This window comes from Notechis scutatus, chromosome 2 (assembly GCF_049901735.1).
Source record: "Notechis scutatus isolate UNSWTSFEM ecotype Mainland chromosome 2, rNotScu1.2, whole genome shotgun sequence".
NCBI classification, from domain to species: Eukaryota; Metazoa; Chordata; class Lepidosauria; order Squamata; family Elapidae; genus Notechis; species Notechis scutatus.
This window is the reverse complement of record NC_142010.1, coordinates 202,220,094-202,246,175: the sequence shown is the minus strand read 5'-3', so window position 1 is coordinate 202,246,175 and position 26,082 is coordinate 202,220,094. Positions and strand designations below refer to the sequence as shown.

At 39.0% G+C, this 26,082-nt stretch overlaps 1 protein-coding gene across 3 annotated transcripts; it reads right to left on the bottom strand.

Moving 5' to 3' along the window:
• Positions 1 to 207: 207 nt before the first annotated feature.
• GCNT1 (glucosaminyl (N-acetyl) transferase 1) lies at positions 208 to 20,421 on the bottom strand. Of its 3 annotated transcripts, none has more exons than XM_087957827.1 (3): positions 16,346 to 16,672; positions 4,003 to 4,121; positions 208 to 2,527 (listed from the first exon to the last, which is right to left on the bottom strand). In XM_087957827.1, exon 3 carries the CDS (start codon positions 2,430 to 2,432, stop codon positions 1,143 to 1,145), a length of 1,290 nt encoding a protein of 429 aa, XP_087813953.1. In that variant the 5' UTR covers positions 2,433 to 2,527; positions 4,003 to 4,121; positions 16,346 to 16,672; the 3' UTR covers positions 208 to 1,142. The 3 variants fall into 3 exon arrangements, with proteins under 3 accessions (XP_087813953.1, XP_087813954.1, XP_026530855.1); XM_087957828.1 differs by lacking the exon at positions 16,346 to 16,672 and adding an exon at positions 9,406 to 9,424; XM_026675070.2 differs by lacking the exon at positions 4,003 to 4,121 and having other exon boundaries at positions 16,346 to 20,421.
• Positions 20,422 to 26,082: the final 5,661 nt, after the last annotated feature.

The window sequence follows — 26,082 nt, the reverse complement described above, 5'->3', positions numbered from 1 at the left end:
GGAACACTTGGATGTTCAGCAAGAAACTGAAGTCCTATTTTATACCTCATGCCATCTCCAAAAATTGTTTCCAAGTCAGCATCGGGAAAGACACCAGGAAAAGGAATAGAATTCTAGCTGTAAAAAGAAGCATTTATTATGCCTGTTCTAGGTCTTGTTTGTTCTGCCGCTTAGATTTATTAAAAACTGAAATATGTTAACTCCTTCCCTTTTGAAGAGTTTATTGCAGTTAGCATAAAAAGAAGACTTAAACAGGACACATTTTTTCCAATTTGGAAGATTCAAAAATTTCTAGTAGCAAAACTAATGGTAGGAAGTACCTATCATGAATCAGCAATTCTATTATTTGTTTTGTTCTCCCTTTATGGAAAAGTGACAAATGATCTGGCAAGCAGCAAACATAAATTCCATCAAGTTATATTAAAATGAACACAAACAGGCATACATTTTATTTCCCTGAGAATATTTTAACTGGGAGGCTTCTACTACATTTCTGTAGACAAAACTTCTATACAAAACTGAAGAATAGAGTCTATCCAAAAAATTAAGCTTAGAAAAAAACAACTTCCATGTATTTTGTGTATATATAAATATTGCTGTGTATATGTAAATATTGCTGGTACAGTTTGAAAGGGGGGGGGGGAGGCAGAATTCAGTAATTTGTCTATAAGAGACATAAATATACTTCAAATTCCTGTTTCATAATCCCATAAATTTCTCTTAATCTTATTATCTTTTCCACCATGACTACTTAGTTCTGTCTCCTTACTGTCCTCAAAATTATCCATTTTCCACTAAGGAAAGTAGTCTTAGTGGCTACACAAACTAAGGATCGAGATTATTTGATGTCTAATAGAATTCTTTAAAAGATACGGAGGCGAGGTGAGCAGAGTGTCTTTCAGTTGTAAGCTGGAGAATCTTGTTTCATGCCTAAAATCTTGTGGGGCCTCTTGCAAGAGAATTTTTGTAATAGAACTATTTTAGAAAAAAAAATAGAATTAAGAAAGCTCAGGGGACACAATCAGCTAATCACCCTACAAGCTTTGTTTAAAAACAAAAAGGGGGTATTGGATTTTCCATCTCTTTTCTGCCAATTTAATCAAATGAGAAAGACGTGTACCATAAAAAAAAACCACTGCATGTCAGTGTCTACGTTGTTGTAGCACTTTGTCTCGTAAATGCTCTTCCAGACACTGAATTGCAAAAGGATCAATGTCAGTATCAAACTTGTTGGCAAAAAAATGATGTTTCCGTAACATCCAACTCAAGTCTCCCACTCCAAAGACACATACAGAACGGATGTGAACTCCATTGCAAGGTGGGTAAGGAGCACCCTTGGATACATCCCCCTCAAAGTAATGCCACTTCACAAACCGGGCAACGGCATTCATATCGGAAACATCGTATTTGTCACTGGCAGATGCTGCACCCGGAACTTCAGGGATTCGCTGAATTGTAGCCCATAAGTATTCATCAGGACTGTACGTGTCTTTAGCCCATTCTATAAAAGCAAGAATTTTGCTGTTCTCTAATACATATTCCACAAATTCCCTAGTAACAACAAAATAGGCACTTCCAGAGAAAATGGGTGTGTTGAGAGGTGGAGGCTGTTTGTCTATCCCCATATTTTTTACCTTGTCATCAACTATCTCATGATGTTTCTTCCATCTCACCTCTTTGTTTGAAGGCATTTTTTCCGTTTCTAAACTATTTTCACCGTTGAGGGCTTTCAACTTCTCCACAATTTCTTGATTTGTCTTGATTGGGAAATCCAGGCCACAGAGATTGATCAAGTACTTCCAGCTAACATTCCTCCTGTAGAGATCCTTCATGCAGTTGAGGTCAGCTTGTACCCGGCTCCATGATGCATACACTACATTTTCCAATTGGCTGGCAATGAAGACATTGTGAAAACATGATGCAATCCCTTTTACAGCTGCCAAGAAAGACTCTGGGGACTTTTTGTCAACATGAATGCAGTAATAGTTTTGAGGAGCATAGATGGTTCTCAGAAGTCTCTCAAGCATATTAATTTTATGATAAGCCACTATTGAATATGCAATGGGAAATTCTGCTTCTTCTTGGCTAAGAGGTTCCATAATATATTTCCGCCTCTTAATAAAGGAGGCACAATCAACTGTCATGTTGATATAGTCATTTGAAGTCATTTTGGGGGTTCTCCTAAAGGAGACTGTTAACAGCTCAAGCTTTACTTTTTGAATTTCCTCTGTGTCACCCTTTAGTACCTTGGAACAGTTTACTGTATTAGGATGTTCACCAGTCAGTTTCAAATGCTCATAATCTTGGTAGGTTGGTTTCTGGTGAACCATAATATAAGACCAGATTCCAACTGTACAAACTAACACCCAAAGAGGTTTAAACCGTAGGATACCACAGTGACGAAGTTTCCTCCTTAGCATTTCAGACAACATTTGGAACCTTTCAGACAATTTAAGGGACTTTCTCTGTACACATGATTACGTTCCAGCCGTGCGTGGTTCTGTTGGCATTTTTCTTTGATAGCTTCCTATAAATGAAAAGGAAGATAAAGTCAGGGAGAACCAGCTCTTTTGTTTATAATCTGCTGTAAATTTATCTTGTCATTTAGTTGAATGAGGACATCGAAATAGCAACAGCACTTATATACTGTTCTATAAAGCTTTACCGCACTCTCTAAGCTGTTTACAATGTCATCATATGTCCTCAACAATCTGGGTCCTGGAGTTTTACAACCTCGGAAGGCTGGGTCAACTTCAAGCCCATCAGGATTGAGCTCCAGGCTGTGGGCAGAGTTAGCCTGCAATACTGCATTCTAACCAGGGTTACCAGGGCTCTTTTAAATATCTTTCATAACACACATTAGACAGACTGATGCTTGTTCATTAACATTTAACCATATAGTTATGGATGTACACTGACAGACGCACATACATTCAAAACTTTGCTTTACATTTCTGCATACCTGAGGGGCACCAAATGAGGATGCCTGTGTCAATTTATTGCATCTAACTTGTCTTAAAAAGTTTTTTTTAGATTTAACCAGTATTCAGTGTTGAGTATTTGGTACTCAACATTTTATGGCTAACAGCATGACTAACATTTTATGCAAGAAATCTGGAGGTATGTGAAAACTTTTACTTAATTACGTTTTTATTCTAAAATATAAATATTTTAGGATAAAAATTATCAGTTTTTTACAGCGAGAAAAAGACCCACTCCGAGCAGAAAGCCTAATGTGATAATGATAGTGCAAAAATAATATATAAAATAGCAATAAGACTTATATACCACTTCATAGTGCTTTACAGCACACTCTAAGCAGTTTACAGAGTCAGCTTCCAACCTCGGAAGGATGGAAGGCTGAGTCAACCTTGAGCCATGAGAATCGAACTGCTGGCAGTCAGCAGAATTAGCTTGCAATAGTCTCAGATCTGTTTCCATCCAAACATTATAAAGTTACAAATTGGCCCCATATTACTTTAAAGTTCTGAAAAAAACATTATAATGTATGTGCTTAGTTGGTATGCTATTTAAATGGAACAGCCATAGGGGAGTAATAGATAGGATCAGAAAGGCAACGTGTTGAGAATAGGGATTCTTTTTTCCCCCTCCCTGTATTATAATTATAATAAAGGTATTGCTAAATCGAAGTAGCAATTCCTGCCTGGAATCACTTACATAATAAGGTTTTGTGGGAATAGGAGATTCTGTGACTGTGCAATTGTGAAACTACATTTTAACACATTCAGCTTTTAACCCAGGAGATTTTTTCCCCCCAGAATGCAGACTTTCACAAAGGCTCCCTTTTACACAAGGTTTGCAGACTATATTTTTACATGTCACAGTAAAAAGCTTACAGCGTGTAAACCACAGTAGCTTCGTTCACACATAATGGAGAAGTCACAAGCAACACAAACCAGCTTTTCTAACACTATTAATCATGTACAAGGATATAAAGATGGAAATATCAAGACTGAGAAGAAAGGTATTTGTAAAACCTACCCTTTTAAATGAAAATAATGCACAATTCATCTCCCAGTACTGATGAAAAAACTAAGGGAAGAGGAAAGAGAACAAACCCAGCAGATCTTAAAAATGGCAACAGCCCTCTTCGAAAATTCCTGCAGCATTGACATAAAGGTATGAAAAATATATATGAAATAAAGTGAAGCACTCAGTTTCATGCCTTTAAATATTACAGTAGAATACTACGGTAGAAAGTTTTAGGAAGCTGTTATTACCAATCAGCTTTATGGAATATATTTATGCAAAATGCAGAGGAAATTCTTTGATAAACAATTGGTCCCAACAATATCTACTTGCATTTTTAATGATGTCCCACAGCACTATTCTAATAAAAGAGTTGGACAAAAGCAGACTAGTTAAAAACATTACAGCATTTTCCCCTAACTTGGATGAGTTGTTGCCCATAAATTCTGGGGATCATATGGACTACTGGATGAGCACCGGGTTAAGAAAAACTGCAGATGACTAAGTAGCTAGCTTAACTGCTATGTCTCATGAAAAAAAGAGATATGAAATACAAGAACAGCATTCCTCAGATATAAAACACTGTTTTTAATGAATTACTTAGCAAGGACAATAGACTGACAACATCCAGTTATATAAAGCAGAAATATTAATGCCACAATTAATCATAATCACAGGAATATCCTATACTGAACTTGAAGATATCAAACAAAATTCGGGAAAGAAAAACACAGAGTGCTCTCTCTCGGAAGATGGTTTTAAACAGGATAGTGCTCAAAACATCCCTTACGTATAAATAATCCCTAATCTGTGTAAGTAGCATCTTCCCCCTATTATAAACCAGTAGTGATTCCTTACATAATAGTTCTCTTCTATAATGCCTCATTACCATAACCCTGGTTAAGAACGATTAAAACCAAAGTGCTCAGTGATGAAGTTCCACTCCTCATATAATCTCTCAAATGGCAGCAATCTCTCTGCAGCACTGACTCGAGGAAAAAAGTCTACACATACAAATAGATCGTGGTCACATAATCAAAATTTGGACTCTTGGCCCCTGACTCATATTTATGGGCAGTTGCAGTGTCCTGGATCATGTAATCACCTTTTGCAACCTTCTAAGAAGCAAAGATAATAGGGGAAGCCAAAATCACTTATCAACCATGTTACTAATTTAACTGTAGTAATTAACTTCACATCTGTGGCAAGAAAAGACATAAAATGGGGCAAAATATATGAATTTAACTTTACCCCAATTTCAATAAAAATCATCATATATTATCATTATCCATAAATAATGTATTTCTTTAAGCAACTTGTTCATAAAATGCAAGTAACATCATGTCATTAATCCAGTGAATAATTAGTTCATGTTAAAAAAAACCTCTTAGACATTATACCGGTAATCCTCAACTAATGATCACAATTGAGTCCAAAATTTCTTTTTTTTTTTAAAACAAGTTTTATTGATATTCAAAACACACAAGTCATCATTATCCATTACATGTTTAAACCTTTTTCCATTATAAATTTAACAAGTCAGATAAACTATAATTCTGTTTTAAACCATTTCCATATAAACATACAAAAACCTCTTATCCAATTTCCTTTATTTCTTCACTCTTATTCAATTTTATTATTATTATTTCATCTACTTCTTTCTGACTTAGTTACCATTATTCTCATTCTATATTTCTACAAGGTTTTATTAATTTCCCCCAAAAACAAACATAATCACACAACACACAAAACATAAAAAGATCTTTTGGAAAGTAACTTGGACCCAGATATCTCTCTTTTCATGGACTTCAATTATATTCAGGCTCATCTTACATATCATTACTTATTTTATTTACCATTCTAAGTCTTCTATATTAACTTCTCCACATATTTCACTCTTCTTGATTCTATCTTAATTAATCATCTTAATTTGAGTCATTATATTTATATCTTTTGTCCATTCTCTATTATACCTTTGTCTCATTCCTTTTAAAAAGAAAGAAATTTCTCCTGAAATCACTAATCAGAGTATGATGCCTTTCTATCTCCCCACTAAATTAATCAAATTAATCTTTAAACTACCCAATCCGATTTTGCTTGGTACATTCTAACTGAATAATACATCTAAAACAATTAAATACATAGTTAAGCAATAGATTTAAATATTAAAAACAAAATACAATAATGAAAGTTTTATAATAACATCAATACCATAATCTTAATAAACTCTTTAATTAAAGTTTAATATTCTAAATCTCCCCTCATATTATATTTTCAAACCAATCATTATTAACATTCCAACATTTTAATCTCTTATCAACTCTCAAGCCATTTAAATTTTCTATTTCTGATACAATACTACATCATCTTATGTACCTTGCAAAATCTTTTTGAAGAAATTATACTTATCCTTTATCCCTAAAAAAATTTCTTTTTTCTCATTTAATTTCAAAACTTTGTAGCTTTTCTCCACCTTTTCCCTTTCTTTCTTCCCCCAACAAACCTTTCTAGCCCCCTTCTTCTAGCCTCTGCCTTACTGGCTTCCCTCTCTGTCGTATTCCTCTTCCCTTTTGTTTACCATCCTTATATTGATTTTGCACCTTGTTTTTCCCTTTCTTAAATGTTTTTTTAAATCTTAAGTCCTTTATTTCTCTTCTTTTTCCTCTTCCTTCCCTCTTGGTCGAGTTCTGAGATTTATTAAAGATGGCTTCCTCTCTTTGTTCTTCTTCTGCTGTCTTCATCTGTTGCAATGTTTGTTGATAATTAATAAGCGCCATTTCTAAAAAAAAGGAAGGCTTCTTTCAAACCAGCTTTACCATTTTGTTTTGCTTGCTCATAATCTTTTCTCAGTTCCTCGATAGAAGAAGCCATTATAAATCTTTTCTTTTCTTTTCTCTTGCAACAGCCAGAATATTCCAAAGGAAAAATAAGACAATCCCAAAGTTCTCAGTCAGTCCAAACCAAGACAGAGTTCCCACTCTCTCCTCCTGGGGTAGTATCAATTAAAGAAAAAGAAAGTCCAAATCTGTTTCTTAAAATCTTATTGCAATATATTTTAGTCTTTCAATCCTTAAGGCATCTCCTCCAACAAGGTCTTAGCATACAAATATTTTTTTTTAGTCCTCTCTTTTCCCACTCACCGCTTAGAGCCAGTTTTCACCTAAAAAATAGGTTTCTTAATGTTCACTTTTTATTCCGTAAAAAAAAGAGGGTAAGCTATCCTTTCAGCACCATTAAACTGCCGCTTTTTCCTCTTCTCGAAGGTATCATTCAGAAAGTCATACTTTTCAGGAATTTTGTTAAATATGTCTTAGAGTCCTAGGAACCAAGAAAGACTTTCTCCTCTCAAGCACTTTCTCCACTTCCTCCTGCGCATTCTTACCCGGCTGCCAGCTTCTTTGTGGCGGCCATTACGGACCGCCGCTGCACCGTCCTGGGAAAAGGGGTTCTGCCGGCCGGGAGGGGTCTGCAACACCCCCAAACCCTTCTCCGGATCCCCTACCTTCAGCTGCCCCTGCAGGGCAGCCTAGCTCCGCACCCGTCTGGGTCGGAGCCCCAAAACGGCTAGCGCGGCAGGGATCGCGCAGCTTCGCAAATCCCTGCCGCGCAAGCCGACAAACCGGAAAACCCCAATTGAGTCCAAAATTTCTATGCTATGACACTACAACCGTCATAAATATTGTTAGGGATAACATTGTTTACCCTAACTGGTTTGGGTAAAAATAATAAATATGGTATCATGGTTTGTTAGTTAAAGTGTGTGTAACTTTAACAGCAAGAATGTAATTAAGGGTGTGGTTGTAAAAGCACTATATAAGAAGCGAGGCAATGCAGCTCGCTCTCTGCGTTCTTGTAGGAGTGTTGATTTTTCTCAACGGAGAGAAGATAAGATTGGACTGATTTATAGTAAGTGTACTGACATTGGCTATTCAACACGGACTTTGCAAATAGAGTATCCCTGACAAGACTTGACTGAAATTGATATATGACTAATGGACCGTTATTTGACTATGCTATAATTCTTAAATGGAATAAACTATATTTTTGATAGCACAAGCGTATCTGTATTTTTACTGCATGTTAACTAGAAAACTTATCTCACACATTTACCTGTCTTCCTATCTGACTTCGCTGCACGTTCTGTTTAGTTTGTTTTCCTTAACACCCGTTGGAGAATCCAGGCTTAACAAATATGAGCCAGCTGCCAAGTGTCTGAATTTTGATCACGTGACCATGGGATGCTGCAACAGTCATAAGTGTGAAAAACTCGTAATTCAGTTCACTAAATGAACTGTTGGTAAGTCGACAACTACCTCTACTTTCACAGGACTATGAATTTATAGGGCTTACATAATCATTTTTCACAAGATCCAAGGATATTCCCCATGTCAATTAATCCATGCAAATGGAAGCCCTTCATAGCTCAATAAATGTGTGGAACTTGGGAAAAGTCCCATAAATATTCATCGCAACATGATTTTCTTACTTTCTATAATTTTTCTGTTCTCCAGTGTTAGGAATAAATCTCCCTAAGCTTGAAACATACCTACATTTCAAGCCATCAATTGCAGACTTGTGGTACACATCTTGCCTCATTTTGCTGATCTTTCTTACTTTATCCCTTCCAACTGTATAGACCGAGGTCTATCAAAGAATTATTCCTTACAACATGTCTCTTGATAAATTTAAAAAGAAAAGTTCTATACCCTGTCCTGTAAAAAAGAAGAGCCAGCTTTTGAGCACTAATGTTTGTGATAATACTTTTCTGATTCTTTTTTCCTCCAAAAATGGCTGAAGAAAAAAGAGCTACTGCCATAGGAGGAAAAACTAAAATTATCATCTATTAAAAGTTTTTCTTCCTTTTTTATTTTCCACTTAGAATTTACCCTGAATTTGTAATAGCAAGGAAAGATGGAGTTCCCTTGTACATAAACCAATTTATTGGGGGGTGGGGATCCTTTGACTTTGAAAATAGATAATTTTGTTAGGTAGTACATTCCTTGTTCTCTGCAAGCTATCATACTATGGTGCCCCCAAAATATACCCGCATGTCAGACAAAGAGCTGATCCTGGGAAAAGTGCTCTAGAGAATTCCCGCGTGTACATGAGACAAGACACTGCACAGATTGGGTGGCTTTGTGAACATTGCTATGCATTCATTCCAGGGTCAATCTGGAGGATAGATCTCTCATAAAAAATGGAAAACAATACAGGGAGCTTCTTCAAAAGGTAGCGTTTCAAAGGCATGCTTGTTTATCCTAAAAGGCTTGGGGTAGGGGACCAGAGTCATAAATTATGCACCCAAGTCACAGATCCTCCCTTTGAGACTTTCCATGTTGGCAGCTTTCAAAGCTCTCTTCCCTCTGGTAGCAATCCAGTCTTGAACAAGATTACTCTGCTGTTCTCCATTCTCACCTGTGGAGTTTATCTGACACCCTCACCAAAAATCCCACTGAAGCACATGCCAGATGCTCAGCTGGAACAATCAACGCTTCCACTGACACCACCTTATTAAGGAAACTTAGCTCACTTTGACCATCCTGCAATGGCAGGATAATTACTTCTTATAAGCTGAAAAAAAAGAAGAGAAATTTAGCAGAAAACAAGTCTGCCAAAAACCACAGGAAAGATAGAACACCAAAACAAAAAACAGAGAAGGCAATTGTGCTGCATCACAACAGTATCTTTTGTTCACAGAAAGCTTGAAACCTGGTACCTGCAGCCTTATTTAGGAGACCTGTTTGGAACAGCACAGAGTCCAAATGGGTAACTCATACACCTTCTTTAAAAAAAAAACCTCCCTACCCCCCACCACACCTTACACAACCATTCTTTTTCACAACTTAGAAAAAGAGGCACAGTGCCAGGAAAACAAACTGTTTACTTGCAGCTACATCTTCACAGGCAAGCATTCAGACAATCATGGTTTAGAGTCTAGGAACTTGGAGATGTGCCAGGTTTCCGATATCTGGAAGAGATTCAGCGAAAAATGGATCCTTCTGAGAATTCTAAAAGTATTTTTTTTGAATGGATGTCAAGATCCAGGCACACTGTTTCTTTCAAGAGCACATCTTCTATGGGAGGCAAAGTAATTGTGCAATGATAGTAACAGGCATTACCTTCCTAGAATTCACAAAAAGTCTATTAAATTATATTAACAATGTCAGAAAAATATGCTCAAGTTTTCATGTTACATATTCTCGTAACACCAAACAGAGAAGCATCTACTTTTGAAGAAGTTAGAGGAAACCTACTTTAGAGAGCTTATTCACCATTCTTGAGAAACTCAATTTGCGTGCGTGTGTGTATACAAGTATGTGTGTATGTGTGTGTGTGTGTATACACAAATACACACACCCTGATTTAATCAGTGTAATAGCATTAGAGCACAAATCACTAGATACAGAACTGCAACCTGTGTAGTAGCTACTTGTAGTGAGACTTAGTACATGTATACAGTACTGTACCTGTTTCATAGATAAAGCATCTGTTAAAAGCCAAAGCTGTTCTATTATAACCCAAATAGAATTACTGAGCAGAAGTCAACAACTTAAAAAAGAAATTGTATGTTTCTCTGGTACAAATTCATTGAGAAATATGATCTACCAGATGGAGTTAAAGACTTTGATCACTTATTGATGCCAAAATTTAGTAACTAACCTGACTTATAAGGACTTAGGCATCGCTGAGAGTAGTCATAATTCTTCTGCCCATTCTGCTTTGCACTGAACTTTCATTGATCTTAAGTGCAAGTACCAGTTAATATGAATAATTTGTTTATGTGCCTTAGGAGTCAGCAATGGGATTTTCAAAGGTGGTGACAAAACATTTGCAAATCCCTAAGGTAGCTGCTGTGGAATCCTATGTGTGTGTATGTATTTCTATATGAATGACTTCAAAAAGCTATCTATACATATTTCAGGTAAAAGATATTGGGGAGGAATCTGTATGAAATTGCTTGACCTCTGAAAAAAAATTAACTGGTAAAACATTAACCACTTGGGCACAAAAATTGCTTGTCCTCTCAAAAAAAACCCCACCCCTTAACTTGCAAAACATTAACCTCAAAAACAATTATGTTTAGCCACTTCTGGTAACACCATTAGTTAGTAGCTGAAGAAAAGCTGTTATATGATGTATAGAAAACAAACATAGTAAGATTCATTCAAAAAGCAGGCCTCTGAACTTTGCTGAAACTCTTAATCTCCCCTGCTAACTTCTATGTTGTCAGCCTGTATATATGGAAGACAGAACAAAGTCCTGGGTATCTCTTCTTACCCAAAATACCATCTCATTTGCATTATAGAACATAGAGTAACAGAGTTGGAAAGGAGCTTTGTTCGGGTATTTTCCCATATCATTATAGTTGTGCTTTTAAAGTTGTAGCAATGTTTCAGCAGAATCTCATCTGCCATCATCAGGCTTCTGTATGGTGTTCGTCTGTGAAGAAACGGCTGTGAAAGTCTGACTCACAGACGAACACCATACAGAAGCCTGATGATGGCAGATGAGATTCTACCGAAACGTTGCTACAACTTTAAAAGCACAACTATAATGACGTGGGAAAATACCCGAACAAAGCTGAATACCCATACATATAGATACCCGCGAAAACTTAACATACATATATATGGGTGTGTGTGTATGTGTATGTATATATATAAATCGGTAGGTATATGATTAGTTCTAGAGAAGAAATCATAAATACCGATAGGAACATCAGAGGAAAAAAAAGAAAAATAATACAAATAGAGAAGAAAGACAAGTAGCCAGAGTGATATACCAGGTAGTTGGTCTAGGATCAGGAAGACCAAATCAAGTGTATCCTTAGCCACACAAACCCACCTTTGGGCCAGTTGTTCTCTTTCCACTCAGCTTAACTCGCAGCACTGCTGTTTTAAGAATGGAAATAGAGAGATAATGGGAAATAAACTTAACAAATCAACAACATAATAAACTGAATTAGGCTAATCCAAAAGCCATGAAAAACGTATAAACTGCAGGCTTCTTTAAAGCTGTTCAACCGGCAAGATGGGGGGAAATTCCAAATTAAGAGTAGCTGATTTTCAAGCTGTAGCGTCTGTGTTTAATCAGTTTTCAGGCTGAATATGGATGGAGCCATTTAAATGAGCTACTAGATGTGATGATGGTTTCAAGTTCCATCTGGGATTATCTTAAAGAATGCTAGGGTAAAGGAAAAAACTTTTAAAAGATGGCATTGATCATAACACAAATCTTGCAGAAATCAAGTGTAAAATTGGCCAATCTCTTGTCAGAAAAGAAACCCAAATTAAGAAAACCAATTATTTGTAACAAAAGAAACTCTTAATACTTCAGCCACCTGTAATCTTCTATTACAAATTTTAAAAAGGATCCATTTGAACAGAAAAGCTTCAAAAAAAGATATGGTATACAGCTGCAACATATTTTGTTAGCGTTTGAACATGGAAGATGATATGCTGTTTAACCAGGTGTAAAACCTTCCTTTTTATATATAGAGTTGGGTCAAAAGAAGGACTGCTGACAATTTTGCTTTATTTTTGTAAACAAATAGGAGCTTGGACTCATTAAGGACTAACAGAAACAGAACATGTTAGTTTAGAACATTTCTTGACTGCTGAACTTGGAAAACTATTTTAGTATAAATCCAACCAGTTATTACTCTGCTATAGATCTTTGCTGTTGTTTATTGGACAAGTTAGATTTTGGACAAAATGTAGCACTTGTGATTATCATCAACCAACCTAGTATTTGCAGACATAATTTTAGATTAAAGGAGGAGACTTCAGGCGATTCCTGAATCATCTACTCTTTCTATTCAGTAGCTGCTTTAATTTAAATATTCTTGCAACAGAATAAAGTTGCCTTAAGCTAGGAGTACCCACTAGATTTTAAAAGCAAACAATATTAGGTATAGCCAGTTGACAGATTTAATTATTATATTTGTATGCCGGCCATCTCACTATTAAGTGATCATGGACCTCAGTTGCATTCTGAGCATATCCCCATAAAATTCTATTATAATCAAAATTATGTGTCACCTATCTGGCAGTTCAAGGCAATTCTGAGTGGCAAACCAATAACAGCCATCTCACAGTAAGCACATATAGAAAGGATTAGAAGCTAATAAAAGAACACAAATGGAAACTAAAGACATAATTTGATTTTTCATGCCCAAATTTTAATCCTAAAATTACATTAAATTACATTAAGCAAGCTTTTAAAGAGCACACCAAGAGATATGCTGTAGATATGTAGAAGTCCTTCAACATTGCCCTGCCTGCCAAATACACAGCACAAAGTGCCAGTGATGGAACACAAGTGTGAAGTGACATAACAGCAGGGATTCTGCTTGGGGAAATAAAACTGCATGGAACTCACAGTCCTTCCACAGAGGAAGAGATCTTGGGTCTCCCTCCCTCGGAAGAATTTAATTTAAGGAGACATTTTGATGTTGCTGTTCTCAAACAAGTGGGAATAAAAAAGTCGCCATAATAATCCCTTCCTAAAGATTCGGACTTGAATTTTATACTTCTGTATGCTACAGCACATGTCAAATCTATAAAGCTTTTTTTTTTTGGCTCATTGTCTTGATGGTTCAGCAGCCTGCTTCCATTTCAGTTTTATGCCTCTCTCCTTGAAATGCAGCACTGCTTCTCTAGAGGCAGATCCAGAAAAAAGGCTTTTCCTGGAGCTATTACTATTAATGGAATGTCCCTCTCTCCCCACATTCCATCTTTAAACATTTCAGAATATCCCCACTTTGTTTCCATACCTCTTCATGTTTATACCGTTATTCAGGTTATGTTTAATAAATTCACTGAATATTTTTATATCTGGAGAAGAACTACCATGTTTCTCATATAATAAGGCCTGGTCTTATTTTTTTTTGAGCCCCGAAAAAATGGCTAGGCCATCTTTTCGGGGGTGACTTAATCCCCCCCCTTGCATCTTCGGGCGGGCGGCAACGGCTTGGATGTTGACCTTGGCGTTGTTGGGGCACTTTGTATCGGGGTCAACGAAGGCAGCACCATATCCAGGTGTGCAACAAAAGTACTTCCTAACGGCAAGCCCCCCCCACCATTCCCATTTCGCATGTTTTAATATAGGCCTTAATTTGGGGGGAGGGGCTTAATTTCATTTCATGCCTATAAAACATGCTGGGACTTCCTATTGGGGGAGGCCGTATTGTTGGAGAAACAGGGTAGATGTAGTTTATAAACCACTATATATATATATATTCCTTGGCCAATTGATCTCAATGAAGATGATACAATAAGGGAAATTGAATGTTGGGTTAATTGTGGTTGGCCAGCATTTGGCAAGCTAAGCATAATTTTCAAGAACAACCTCCCCCTATGCATGAAGAGAAAAGGATTTTTTAATATGTTTTTATTTGGTTATAAAGTACTTTATGTATTTTATAATACTTTATTACCAAATAAAAACATGAAGAGTTTTCGATCACTGTGTGGTACCTGCTCTAGCATATGCCGGTAAACCCTGCACACTAACCTCACAATCGATATAAAAGCTACGGATGGCACAATAAGCCATGGAAAGATACATGGTCAGCATTACAAAACAAGATAGAAATACCTGCACATGGATTAGAGAACAAATGAAAATATAGGATAACATCAACTGAAATGGAAGTGGGCTGGTCACATAGCAAGAAGAACTGATGGCAGGTGGACCAAGGCAGTCCTAGAATAGATTCCACTTGATAAAAAGAGTCTATGAGAGACCTAAAACAAGATAGATTGATTACATCAGCAGATATTGCGGGCCCAACAGGCAAAAAGAAAGCCCAGAACTGTATTGGTTGGAAGCCTGCGGGCAAGGTCTTCATCCTGCAGTGGATAGACAATGGCTGAAAGGATTACTCAACACCAGCATTCTTTTCCACTAAAGGCAGGAAGACTGAGTCACTGAGGCCACAGCTGGATCCATGCTGCTGGCTCAAGCCCGGCACCCAACATTGCAACTTTTTTCTCTCTGCTAGTGTTCTCAGCACCAGGGCTTTGTCAGTCAGGTGTGAGCGTGCCCACATGTACATGCCTACTGCCATTCCATTAACTCTACCTCTCCTACTATAGTCTTGACCCTAAGCAGGGTTGCCCTAGCTAGCCTCTTCCCTATAATTATCTGGAGCCAATTATGCCATGTCTAGTAAGCACCAACATACCACATCAACACTTTCACTGTTCTTATTGTTGATCATCTGGATACCAACTTTGACAAGTTTCAAGGTTGAACTTCTCACTTTAAGCCAGGAGGCCCGTCATGGATCAGTGTTGCAGTCATCAGGGGGGAAAAAAAACAAAACTGAGCTCCTTAAGTGTGTGGCTGCAGCCACTGGCTTACAAAGGATGTAGTGGTCTAAAAATGAAGCTCTGAAACCTGCCAGAGATGATAGTCAGATTACCAACAACAGGAAGTTTGCACCGCTGCTTTATGAACTTACTCTCCCCATCTATTGAAACTCCAGATGAGCATCCCACAATTACACAGTTTGTATTTTGCTTCTGCCCTTGTGCAATTGGCTCCTTCACAATTACCCTCGATAATGCAAAGCGCCCTTTTGTGCATCTGAGAAAGTTCACTTTGGTCCCTGGATTGCATTTGTTATCCTCTCAAAGAGTGCTGGGGAAGTTCTTTTTTTGATTTAAACAGGAAAGAGAGCAGCTACCCGCTACAACCGAGTGGGCTGAAACCTTGCTTCCTCCCAGTTGTAAAAACTCAATTCTGCGTCCCTTTCGCACCATTCTGCCGAAGGTTAGTAAGACTGTGGTTTTCCACCCGACTTGTATTTTCTCCACATGCGAGGTGGATAAACGCCCAGCCACCACCACTTTCCGGGCCAAGGCCTCGCTCGCTCTTTCGAAAGAGCCGCCTGTCCCAATGGTGATAAATAGCGCTCCTCCTCCTCCTCCCCCCGCCCATCCTCCAGCCCAAGGGCGGAGAGGGAAAAGAAAGCGAGATGGAAACAACTTCCCAGCCACTTCGGAGTTCTGGGCGCCGCCAATTTTTCTTTTCTTTTTTTTCCTTTCGAGGAAAATTCGGGCAGGAAAACAGACTTCGAGGGAGGCTTGTATGAAGCAGGCGTAAAACATACTCGCTATACAGTTTTATTCCTCTTGTTAATAAAACAACGTTTACAAAAGCGAACATTAATACCTCCCGTCGGTTCGTAGTATTCCCCAGCCCTAGAAGTAAACCGATTGTAGATCCTAGACATAAAGAGAAGGTAAATTTGGGGGGAATTTCCTCTGAGTTAAGGGATTCTCCTAAATCGGGAAAACAAGCATGCAAGCTACTTTTCAATATCGGAAGGAGAAAAAAAACAACACACCGCAAGTCTCCGGGATTTCTTTTTTCTTTTTTTTTCTTTTCTCCTCGAAGTAACTCGTTGCACTTGGTCCCGGGCAAAGTTCCTCTATGTTCCGTTGGGATCGGCTCCCTCGGCGCACCTTCAGGATCGCAACCTACCCTAAAAGCGCGGCTGGGGAGAGGGAGCGCGCTTCTTACAAAGCCAAGCCTGGCCCAGGAAAAAAAAAACTGGGAGGGAACGAGGGAAAAACCGAGTCGTATCCACATGAGAAGAGGAGAAAGCAAGCGCACGCCCTACCTGCCAGGGGATCGGTCGCAAAGAAGCGCCGGCCGTCGAGCTGCACGGGAGGAAAACGCGAAGAGAGGCGGAGACCTGGTCGCTTTCCCGCCCATTGTGCGGCCCCTTCCCTCCTAGCTCCTCCCCGGCGCCCGCTTCTCTTCGTCTCCCGGCCGGGATGGTCGGCGTAGTACCTTCATGTAGGAGCTGGGAGTTTCCCGCTCTGTCGCGGGTTTTCTTTTATTGGGGTAGAGGTCACCTGAAAGAGGTAGGGCGCTCCTCCGCTTCTTTTTAAACTGCAAGCCACTTCTCCACCCCCACCCGCCCCCAAGCTCCTCTGAGTCGTCCCGCCTTATCTATTCGGGATTTATGGAGAATGAAGGCTGACATTTTACAGGAGCGCGTGAGGAAGCAAAGCAGGTCGCGTGGTGCCGTCTGCCAGCCGTTCAATCAGTCGCGGTTAAACAAGCCACGATAAAGCGTGGGACCCCAGTCTATCGGTTTTCCTTCCCATGAATCGACCCCACGGCCTCTCTCTGATCTGATTGCCTGCTTGATTGGTTTGTCTTTTAATCGGGTTCTTCCCCAAACCCCAAAAACTTTAACCTTAGACTATTGACCTCACCCCTTTCCAGGGTTGCCAGATCGCAGCTTGGCTCTGCGGCCAAACTCTAGTCAAAATACGGCCAAATTCGGCCAAATTATTTTCTCTCAGCCAAATTTTCCGGCCAAATTTTTTTATGCAATATAACATGAGGATATATTGTTTTTTGTTTTTTAAAATGTTTTTAAATAATCAAATAATAAAAAATAGTCTTTATTCGACAATGTGACGTGATGTCATGGGAATTTCTGCGTTTCTTTACTCACATCCAGGCTAGGCAGCTCACTTCAAATAACCACTACTACCTAACTTTTGGAAAGCTAGGGCCAAATGCAGCGATCCTGAGGAGGGGGGAGCTAGGGCATGAGGGTTTTTAGGGGGATTCTCTCCCATTGAAAAAATATAATCACTAAACAAATAAAATGACACAAAAATAGCAATTGTATATAGAATCCTTATGAAAACTGAATGCTCAATAACCATCTTTTCAAAAAGAGAGGAATTATCCCAATAATTACATGAAAACAAAAAGTACTTCTAATGTAGCAATGTGAAGAAAGAAAAAGGTAAAAAAACAAACAAACAAACTATAAGATCAAGTCTGTCAAGTATGATTGAAATAGGAGCAAAGTCATGAATGAAGTGCTCTAATATAGAATGTTCATGATATCCTCGTCAATATCCTCAGGATGATCTGGTTGACCGGCTTGGTTTCCGTACATGTTCTCTGATGTGAACAGCTGAAGCATGCGTTCTGTTGCGCTGAAATCCGTACAGCACTTTCCCTGAAATTGTAGATGTGTACAAATTCTGATGATGGCGTCCAACATTTCTGTCTGTAAGCGATTTCTAGCCTTCGTCTTCACATGTGTTACTGCAGAGAAAATGCGTTCTACAACGGTGTTACTCAGTGTTGCAAGGCAGGACAGCACATACATTGCCAACTGTTCAAACGGCTGCTCACCCGCTTTGGACTTGTACTGCAACACCCCTGCCTAGAAGGTTGCTGTGTCACTTGGAATTCTTCCATCAAACACTGACTTCTCTGCCCAATGCACGTGCAGAATTCTCCGATACTGCTCCTCAATCACAGCTTCATTTGCACTTCAGAGATTAGGCATTGGCAGATCTTGAAATGGAACCCTGGTGGTCTGGCTCAACACTTTACTCGGTGACAAGCTTCTTAGACCTTTGAAGACTTCCATCGATGCCAGAAGGCGCTTCTCGAGCTGCTTGAGGGCTTCACTCAGGAGGCTTTCACAGCGTGTCTTCATCTCCGTTGCCTTGTTGAGTGCGTCAGGGGAACGATTTTGGCTATTCAGGAAGGAACGAAGCTCACTCGTAAATTTGGCCCCATAATCAACTCTGTCCAGGTCAAGTGGTTTCCCTTCGCTGTCGATGATACAACCTTTCAAACTTTTGTAGTGCACAAGCAATTCTTGCACCATCTCCTCTGGGTCAGCATCAGTTGCTTGAAAAAAAGAGTTGACCCGCTCAAATTCGGCGACGATGGGGGACACAAAGTGAAAGTACAAGGCGTTCAGGGGATCTGACAACATCCCCAGGATCTCCCTGGCCTTGTACCGGCAGGAGGCATCGGCAGTGGGGACGACTGCCAAAAAGTAAGCCTTCAGCTCTTCTCAGTTGATAAGAATGTTGTAGATGACTTTGCCCCTCACCAACCATTGCGTTGCAGACAGCTTCTGGAAAGGAAGAGGTGTTCCCTTTCGCTCATCTGTAGCATCCATCACTTTGAACAGATCTGAGAATGCTTCTCTCCAGAGGATACTCTTGCTTGGGAATTTCTGCTGGGAGATACCCCAGGTTTGATGGAAGCTTATCAAATGCCTTCTCGATACAAAGTGCAACCGAATGACATATGCATCGGTTCAGCTGACAATGAGGCGATTGCTCACGAATTCGAGACCACACGGAGTTGTGCTCCCCAATCATCGCAGATGCACCATCGCTGCCGAACCCGATGCAGTCAACCAGCTTCAGACCGAGTTCATCTAGTGTGTTCCTGAGTATTTCAAAGAGTTCTCTACCTGTAGCCCCAACAACGGGCTTTAGAGCAACAAATTCAGTCACAATATGTAACTTTGACTGGTTGAAATACCTGATGACAATACACAGATGCTTGTCAATAGCGATGTCCGTTGATTCGTCAATGAGGATTGCAAATTTTTTGTTCTTGACATCATGCTGTTGAGTCTCCTTCAAAGCAGGGGAAATTACTTTAGAGATAAGTTTACTGCACTTAGTGCGATGAACTTGAAGGTTTGCGAGTTTGCTACCTTTCCCATTCTTCATAAATTCTGCCAGGTGATCAACAGTGGACGTTGCGCAGTGACACGCTATAGTCTCAGCAAGCTCAATTTCTATGCGTTTGGTTATCTCAATATCCTTGTCTATTTTCGGTTTCTGAAAAAAGGGTAATGCTGCACAATGAGAACTAGCACTTACTCTTTCTGTATGCCCCTTCGTTTTTTCGTGGTCCGAAAGGCGAGAAAGCTTTGGTGCGATTTGTGTCTTGCAAAGCTTGCATAATCCGTGTTCACTTCCATCGCTAGATTTTGTGAGCCACAAGAACTTGTTCCCACAATTTATTATATTTTCTACCACTGTCATATTTCCCTTTCCATTTTCCCGTCGCTGCCATCTTCCGTAGATGTAGAGTTGTTCACTTGTTCAGGGTAAAATATGGTTTAGAGACTAGGCTAACGCTAACGTAAGGCTTCCGCTTGTTAATATACATGCGCTGTGCACATACACATTACACATAGCTGCCTTACCATGCATGCAGAGTACACGCACAATGCGTTTAGCTAGCTTACATGTACCACAGGCGTATTCTCTCGCACATCCGGGATTTTCTGTGACGCCGCGCGCCCGCTGGCAAGAAAACAATCCAATACTGAGATGTTTACATCCGGGTTAACATCCGCTTATATTACGCAGCGCTGTTCACAGTCAGAAGGCTTCGGCCTGTGTATCGCGTCATTTTTCAGAGGTTTTCAGATGATCTGACAGTCATTTTCATGCGAATATATTGTATTGAAAACCGGTATTCAGCCAAAATTTCGATTTCACGGCCAAGCAACTTTCATACGGCCAAATTTCCGGCCAAATATATTTGGCCGGAGACATGATTTTTTTCACGGCCAAACAGATTTCTATACGGCCAGATTTCTCGAATTTGGCCAGAAAAACGGCCAGATGGCAACCCCGCGCCCTTTCCTAAGAGGTCTGTAGCGGGTGTGCATAAGCGCACCAATGTGCCTACCATCCCTGTCCTATTGTTTCTTTTTATTTTTCTCGTATCCATTTCATGTATTCATAACTATGTTTATACTTATACCTGTTATCTTATAATTGCTTGACAAAATAAAAAATAAAATAAATAATCTATCTTTGGGTGCCCTTGGAGGGCTGCCCCACAATTACCAGCTTAAGAAAAACGGCACAGGCTCTGTCCTTCAGTCCTACACCACAGACTGTGAACTTAAGAAAGAGGGAGAGGCGGTGGGGTGTCTTTGACAATCATTTTCTTTAATGTAAGTGAAGCAATTGGATGATATGTGCAAAAGTCAGCCCAGGTGGTTGCAGAAACCAAGTAAGGGGAACAGAGTCAACATGCCAGCAGGAGAGGAAAGAGCATGCATAAAAGGAAGAGGTCTGGCATTGAAAACAGGTTGCCTCTCCCCGACCCCCCTCAAATGGTAGAAAGAAGATAGGTGCGGGCCAACATTTAGAGCAGAGGTGGCCCTTTTTTGGCTTGTGGACTTCAACTCCCAGAATTCCTGAACCAGCCAGGGCAGCATCTATTGAGGAGATCGGACTAGCTGGCCTGTGGGATACCCATCCTCAGCAATTCCCAACCCCATCTGGGAACATCATGATGATGTCCATTTAGTGGTATCTAACGCTTGCCAATTCTATGGGCCATATCTTTCCACATCTTCCGATATTGCACTACTTGAGTTTTTCTATGCTATGGCTGGTGTCAGCCTTAATGGTGTCCAGCCACCATATTCTTTGATTGCCTGGTTTCCTTTTGTCACTAACTCTTCCAAGCCTAATGGCTTTTTCCAGTGAATTCCCCGCATGACATGACTACGGTAAGTGAGATGCGGTTTCATGATTTTGCCTTCTAGTGACATGTCTGGTGTTATGTGCTCCAGTACTTGCTTGTTGGTTAGTGTTTGCTCCCCAAGGAATATGCAGGAGCTTCTCTAGAACTACAGCTCATATACAAGTCAATTTTCTTGTCTTGTTGTATTAAAGGTCCAGTTTTCACAACCGTAGGTGTCTATGGGGAACAGTAGAGTAAAGGCTGAGGAATTCTGGGTATTGAAGTCCACAAGTCTCAAAGTTGCCAAGTTTGGAGACCTCTGTTCTAGGAGATAGAGGAATGTCTTTTATCTGTTTGGATTTACCCTGGATATGGTCTTGGCCTGGGGCAGTGGGTGGGGAGATGAAGCCCTTTATCTACAGAGATTGTATCTGAGTCAAATGAGTGAATACAGGAAGGGGAGCTAACATGAGTCAACCTTCTTCTGTTAACTTGAGAATTTTTACTTGTAATGATCATGTGGGCTTCCAAGCAGAGTTCACGACCATTGCTTGTTCAAGATGTCTGCCCACATAATGAAGGATTGATTAGATATTACATGATTTCTTAGAGAAAAAGGACTTTGTGGCATCTATTTCAAAAAGCCACTAGACATTTCTATAGGGCAAACCAAACCAACCCTGCTAGTCTCTTTAAACTGGGAAAAAGATATACCACTGATTAGGTCCCAAATGACTTCATTCAGTTTTTCTTTGGTCACTCGGTTTTCCTGGCTGAACTTCCTGCTGGCATTTTTCCTGGAAGAAATGGACTTAATGCAGCTGGGAGAAGAGCACAACGTCAACATGGCCAGCTTTTTTCTAAGATTATTCACCTATTGACTTCTAAATCAAACCATAAAGAACATCTGCAAGATCATTAGTAAGTGATGTGAATCAGTCATTCCCTGGCGTTTTCGGGAAATGTCAAAAATACCAGCTTGATTCTACAGTATAGCTATATTTGGGGAGATAATGAACATGCAAGAATGTCTAATTACTACATTGCTTTTCACTTCAATAAAAATAGACTGGGTAAAATGTAGAACAGTTGACCTGGTTTGGACAAAGGGTTTTTTGTAAGTGTAACGTATCGATATATTTATGAACAAGTAGTCCTCAACCAATGACAGTAGTGGAGCCTGCTCATTATGGTTGTAAGTCATGACAGTCGTAAAACTGGTTATTCACATGATTGATCAGATTTTACAACTTTTGTGCAGGTCATTAAGCAAATGACATGGTCTTCAAACAAGCCAATGTTAGGCATAGTTCCTCCCCCCCCAAAAAAGTGGAAGTAAATCCTGATTTTCTGCAGTCTGTCATAAACTGCAATTACGTGATTATGGGGTGCTGCAAATAGTCATAAGTACAGCCAATTGCTGACCACCTGAAGTTTGGTCATGTGATTGTGGGAGAACGACCATCAGGACTTTGAATCCTAGTCGTAAGTACCCCCCCCCAAAAGATCCATTGTAATTTCAAATGGTCTCAAAGCAACCTGTTGTAAATCAAGAGTCTGCATGCATACATACATGCATACATACATGCATACACACTGTATTTACATGCAGTACATATATACAGCAATATGATTTTTGAAGTACTTACTTTGTGGAAGAAAAGCAGATGCACTATATTCCAATACTATCCTATAAATTACAAATAGAAATAATTCATTTAAAAACTAAGGTAAACCTCAAACTTTTCCTTCAGTCTCCACGTTGGTGTCATGCAATAGCCATAAATCTCAGCCACTGCTCTCATGCAGCACTGAACTAATTAAAATTGGAAAACAGAAACGGAAGAAACAAATGTCTTTTCTCAGAAAACCACTGGTTTTACATTTAACTGTTTCCCCCTTCAGTTTAAAGTTCAAACATTTGATTGCTTAAATAGAAACAATTTCTTTAATGGAGGCATACATTAATTCTCCAAAAATAAGAAAGTTATTAGAAAGGTTTTGTTTTTCTGTAGACCTGAGGAATTTGTAGACCTAAGGACCAAGTTGGCTTCCAAGTTGAGTTCATAAACAGTGCAAATTAATTCAGAAGCAATGTCAGAATTTAGGATATTTTTAATGTTAGTGGTTGAAGTAATTTCTTTTAATGAAAGGTAAGGTTGCAGTCTTATGCACCTTTACCTATGAGTAATTGCTATTGAAGGCTTACTTAGCTAACTTCTGAGTAAGGTAAAGATTGCATTCCTCTGTTTGACATACCCCCACTATAGGATTTAGTATGGCAAGTAAGAAAACAAATATATTTTAATTTCTGACATGTAAGAATTTTGCTAATGAATTTATTATTTTGGTTTTGATTTTCTTTGAAGATGGTTTAAAGTAGAAACAGGCATATTTTCTATGAAATAGCTGCAATATCCCTGTAAATTAAACGAGCTCACTTTGTGTTGCCTATTTTAAAAGTAGAAAATACAGTATATTAAACATGTGGATACCACAAAGTTCAATAAATTGTGAACAGATGCAGCTGTAAAGTCAGCAATAAGTATTTCTATGTTTCCCAGAAAAAAATTAGGCCAACAAATATGAGAGGCACATTTCAGAAGACTGCAGAATAATAGCAAACTATTAGCAATGTCTATGTCACTCTACTACCATCTACTGGTCGTTTGGATTATTGAGAACTGATGGTCTTCCAAAAAGAGCAATTGAATTTGGAGTCCATATTAATTTCCCCCACAAATGTTTCACTTATGAAACATTTTTGTAATGTAAAATGTTCATTAAATGTTTTGGTCAATGAAATTATATAAAACACACACAAGAATAAATACATTGGTTTTTTGTATTTCTGGGACCAAGACAGTTTCACCCTTCTTGATATTTCTAGATTGATACTCAGACAAGACTTACCTATATTTGAAGAAACCGGGCTTTGAATGAGATTTTTGAGACATAAGAAGGAAATATTTTTATTTATTTAATTAACATTTAACAGCATTTCCCAGCTACACTAAATAACAATTCAATGACACTTATAAGGAGTTTTCAAACTGCTCTGCTACTTAAAGATGGTGTAATGAGGAAGCAAGCAGTTTTATTTTAGCTTATTCATATTTTAGTATTTTCCAAAACTGCTATAAATTTTGACCCAGATTTTTGAAAAAGTAGTTTAAACATACTTTGTTATTCAATAAATTAGTTTACTAAATTTATATGAACAGCTTGTTAAGCCATCAACTATTTTTTGGCTTGCAATGAATGATTAGAATTACACATTGCAAGAAGCAATTATCCAAATCCAGAGGAAGTGATCCAGGAGTGGGATTCTACCAGTTTGCACCTATTCGCTAGAACTGGTTGTTAACATTCTAAGCAGTTCGGAGAACCGGTTGTTAGAAGAAATTACTGGACTAATCCTGTAAGGAAGGCAGGAAGGAAACATTCTGGAGTTGCTTACAGAAACTGCCTCTCCATTAACCCTTATTACATTCTTGGCAGGACTAGACTTCCTGTCTCAGAAACATTCCCCCCCCCTCCTTTGCTGGTACTTTGCTTGTGTGGAGTGACCATTCAAAGTTACAATGGCACTGAAAAAAAGTGACTTATGACCATTTTTCACACTTATGACTTGCAGCATCCCCACAATCACGAGAAGTCAGGCGAGGAGATGCGTGGCTCGATGTGAGTGATGTTGAGTTGGCCACGCCGAGCCAGTCACATGACCACCAAGCTACACAGAACCGGTTGTTAAAAAATTTGAATCCTACCCCTGAAGTGATCCCTGTGAATAAACCAGCCTTCAATGGTGATATTAGCTGAGCTTCCAAGGGGTTTGTAATTCAGCACAATTAGAAGCACCAGGCTGCAGAAAATTAGTATAGTGGCCTAAGAGATTTGTATATCAAATCAGAGAGAGATGGAATAAATCATCTATTGCAATAATTTTGGCTTGGTAGTTTTGGGACAGGAGAGAAGATGATGTCTATCTTGTGGGTTTCCTTCAGAGTTCATATTCTCTTTAGTCAGTATATTTGTAAAATTAATGTTTCTGAGTCTCTCATGAGATTTTCCAAAAGAAAATATTGAAAAAACAAAATGTTTTTAGAGCTTCTTCTTGCATGGAAAAGCAATTATTAGAAAGGGAATTAACATTTTCAGAAGATAGAGAATTCACCTTCATAACTTTTCAACGTAAAAAAGTCGGATATGAGACATATATATAAAATGCATATATGCCAGTGGTGGTATTCTACCAATTCGATGGAACTGGTAGGTCCGAGGGTCATCTGTGAGCGAAGAAGTTCACTCCGACGATCAACTGCTGGGCCCTCCCACTTGCCCTGGCTCTGTACTGACTTTATTTCCTGTTTTTCAAACTCAACTGCTGCACATCAGCTGTTTTACACACAGGGCTTGCGGCAGAAGGCAAGGAATGCAAATGCTGCGCGTGCGCACACCAAACTGGTAGGAAATTTTTTTGAAATCCACTGCTGATATATGCCCAATGCAATTAAAATGCTTTAATTAATGGTTGATCACCAGGGCAACAGATCTTTAGTTCTTTATTGTTAAATCATTTATTGAAGTTAAGTATGTAGTTTCAGTTTCAGGTAAGGAGGAACATGAGTGAAAGAGGGCTTTATCTCCATCTCCAATTTGCAAATGTTGAATTAAGTCTTGGCCCAGTCCCAGAGAACTAGTCTTATGTTCTTCCATTCTTAATTTGCTCTTCATTTTCTTACCCTTGCAACATATTATGGAATTGAAAATTCTGTATGGGTTGAAGAGGACAAAAATTAT